Source organism: Lathyrus oleraceus, chromosome 2 (genome assembly GCF_024323335.1).
Source record: "Lathyrus oleraceus cultivar Zhongwan6 chromosome 2, CAAS_Psat_ZW6_1.0, whole genome shotgun sequence".
In the NCBI taxonomy this organism is placed as follows: domain Eukaryota; kingdom Viridiplantae; phylum Streptophyta; class Magnoliopsida; order Fabales; family Fabaceae; genus Lathyrus; species Lathyrus oleraceus.
Window position 1 is genome coordinate 193,791,479 of NC_066580.1, and position 3,005 is coordinate 193,794,483.

Below are 3,005 nucleotides of genomic sequence, written 5' to 3' on the forward strand. Positions count from 1 at the left end.
GGATTCCTAGTTCCAATGATTCAAACACCAAATCAAACTAGATACACACTTAAGAGAATTTTGGTTTAGGCAAATTATCAAACACTTGGTGTGTGAAAACACTCCAAGTGATATTTGTGTTGAGTAAGTGATTCCAAATAATCTAGTACAATATCCTATTGTACTTTGGATTCAAAAACAGAGTTTTAACCTCTTACTCAATTAATATCACAGTTTGACAAAAGTGCTTATACGAAACTCACTTGATTTTTAAGCTGAAAGTAATTATGCAGAAAATTAAAGAAGACAACGATTTGATGAGGCAGTTCCCCTGTCGTCCTCGCTTCGGGGTACGTCTGCCCTCAATTCTAAAACTAGAATTGAGATGATTTAATAGATATCACCTGTTGAATTTAACCGTTTATACAAGGATTGCAAAGCAAATATACAACCGAACTCTCAAGACGTTGAATGTTGCTTCCACTCCTTGTTCCTTGATTCAAGATGAATCAAGCCCTTCGATTGTTGTTGATAGACCTCCGATTCCAACCCCTTTGTTGAAAAACACTCTGTTCTTCAAACCCTCAGCCCAGCTGATCTCAACCACAACAAATCGAACCCGAATACTTTCCTTCAATTTCACTGAATCCGCTACTAGACTGATGAAGACTTCCTCTTCTCAATCACCTTCGCTCAGCTGAAGATTGATGAAGCAATTCGTCCAAAAACCCCCAAAATCAAACCTATCTTGGAGGACAAAACCCTAAAGGTTTTATTCAAGAAAAAAGCTGTCACAAGCTTCAACCCGAACCAGATTCCCCAATCACGGCTTCGAACCTTATCACCTTTAACCAATCACAAATCACCTCAAAAATGGTTGTGTGTAGTTGATGTGCTGTGAGATGTTGAAGATGAAGATGGTGAGTCTTGGACACCTATTTCACTTTTTCTTGTTTCCTTGAACACTTGAAAATCAATTTGACAAATGTTAGTTGATACAAGTAATTAACTGCTATATATAGTAACCAACTTACCAACAAAAAATAACAGTTTTTTAAACAGAGTGGAAAGTCTTCAAAAACCGAGTTTGCGCACGAGCGGTCGACCATAGCAGGTCTATGCGTCGACGCATGGCCTGCAATTTTGGTCAGACTGAAAAATGCTTCAGTATGCGTCGACCATAGGTCGGCGAGCACTGACCCGTGGGAAAATGAAAGTTTCATGCGTCGACCCTATGGTCGACTCAAGGCTTCCATGCGCTGACCCGTGGCCAACTGCACTATGCCATGCGCCGACCTGTGGTCGACTCAAAGCATCATGCGCTGACCCATCACCAACTGGTCTGTGTTACGCGCTGACCCGTGGTTCATGTGCTGACCCTTATGGTCGACTCAAAACCTGCACACCTGCACAATTTCATATTTTTGTGATTTTCATGCATTTTGTCATGATCACATCTTTTCCACATATGTTGTATGAAGTATGACAGTTTTAGATGAGCATAGAAAAGGATATGTTGCATTTGTTTTGTAGAAAAGGAATCAATAATGCCGATTCATCCATGGTGGTCATTTGTCATCATCGAAACCTATGATTGTATGTTGTATGACAATTTTGCCTTTACAGATAGCAGATTTGCTATCACAAGAAACGGCTGCTGGTTGAGAAAAACTAATGTTGAAGTCATTAAACAAGTAATGTAACCATTGAATCTCACAAGTAAGAGAAGCTAAAGCTCTGTACTCGGCCTCAGTAGAGGATCTGGATACTGTGTTTTGTTTCTTGGACTTCCAGCAAAGAAGAGAAGAGCTAAGAATCACACAAAAACCAGTAACAGATTTCCTTGTGGTGGGACACCTGGCCCAGTCAGAATCAGCAAAAGCACACAATTTAAGAATGCTGGAAGCTGAGAATATGATGCCTTTAGCCGGAGTATACTTAAGGAATTTCAACACCTTAGTAGCAGCCTGATAATGAGAATCATGAGGTTTAGAAACGTATAGAATCAGATGTTGCAAAGCAAATGAGATATCTGGCCTAGTGTTGGTCAAGTAGATCAATCTTCCAATGAGTCTTCTATACAGGGTGGGATCAGCTAGAGGAGCACCATCAGTAGGAGAAAGCTTGAGGTTCGGATCAAAAGGAACAGAGGATGGTTTGGCTGCAAGAAAACCTGTGTCCTCCAACAATTCAAGAGTGTATTTCCTCTGATTTATGAAAATGCCCTGAGAGGATCTAGCAATTTCGAATCCCAAAAAGAACCTGAGCTTACCAAGGTCTTTTATTCGAAATTTCTGATCTAAAACCTGCTTAACTTGTGCAATCTCAGACAAAGAACTTCCAGCAATGACTTTGTCATCAACATACACTAAGATAGCAGTAAAACAATTATGGTAAGACTTCACATACAAAGAGTGATCAGCTTGAGATTGAGCATATCCTAAAGAAATCAGAAAAGATGAGAGTTTAGAGTACCATTGTCTGCTTGCCTGCTTGAGACCATATAAGGATTTTTGCAACTTGCACACCTTAGAAGAAGAATCAATAGAAATTCCAGGAGGCATTGTCATATATACCTCTTCATGGAGGTCACCATGGAGAAATGCATTGTTGACATCCAGTTGCTCAAGATGTCAACCTTTGATGGCAGCAATAGACAATAGAACTCTAACTATGGTAATCTTTGCCACAGGTGAGAATGTATCAAAATAATCAACTCCCTCCATTTGTGTATAGCCTTTAGCTACCAGCCTAGCCTTATATCTTTCAATGGAGCCATCTGATTTATATTTGACCTTATAAACCCATCTACAACCAATGGGAACTTTACTAGGTGGGAGGTCAACCACTCTCCATGTATGGTTTTCTTGAAGAGCCTGCAATTCAGCATCCATAGACTTTCTCCAACAATCAAGTTTAATAGCTTGATTGGAGGTTTTTGGTTCAACAATAGAAGAAACAGAGAAATAGAAATGTTTATATGAGGGTGAGCATTTATCATAACTAAGAACAGAAGATAAGGGATA

The 3,005-nt window shown here is 39.6% G+C and overlaps 1 protein-coding gene across 1 annotated transcript; it reads right to left on the reverse strand.

The window, feature by feature from the left end:
* Positions 1-249: 249 nt before the first annotated feature.
* LOC127122565 (uncharacterized mitochondrial protein AtMg00810-like) lies at positions 250-2,543 on the reverse strand. The gene is made up of 2 exons (XM_051052880.1): positions 1,604-2,543; positions 250-254 (listed from the first exon to the last, which is right to left on the reverse strand). The coding sequence occupies exons 1-2, from the start codon at positions 2,541-2,543 to the stop codon at positions 250-252; spliced, it is 945 nt and encodes a 314-aa protein (XP_050908837.1).
* Between the last annotated feature and the right edge of the window lie 462 nt (positions 2,544-3,005).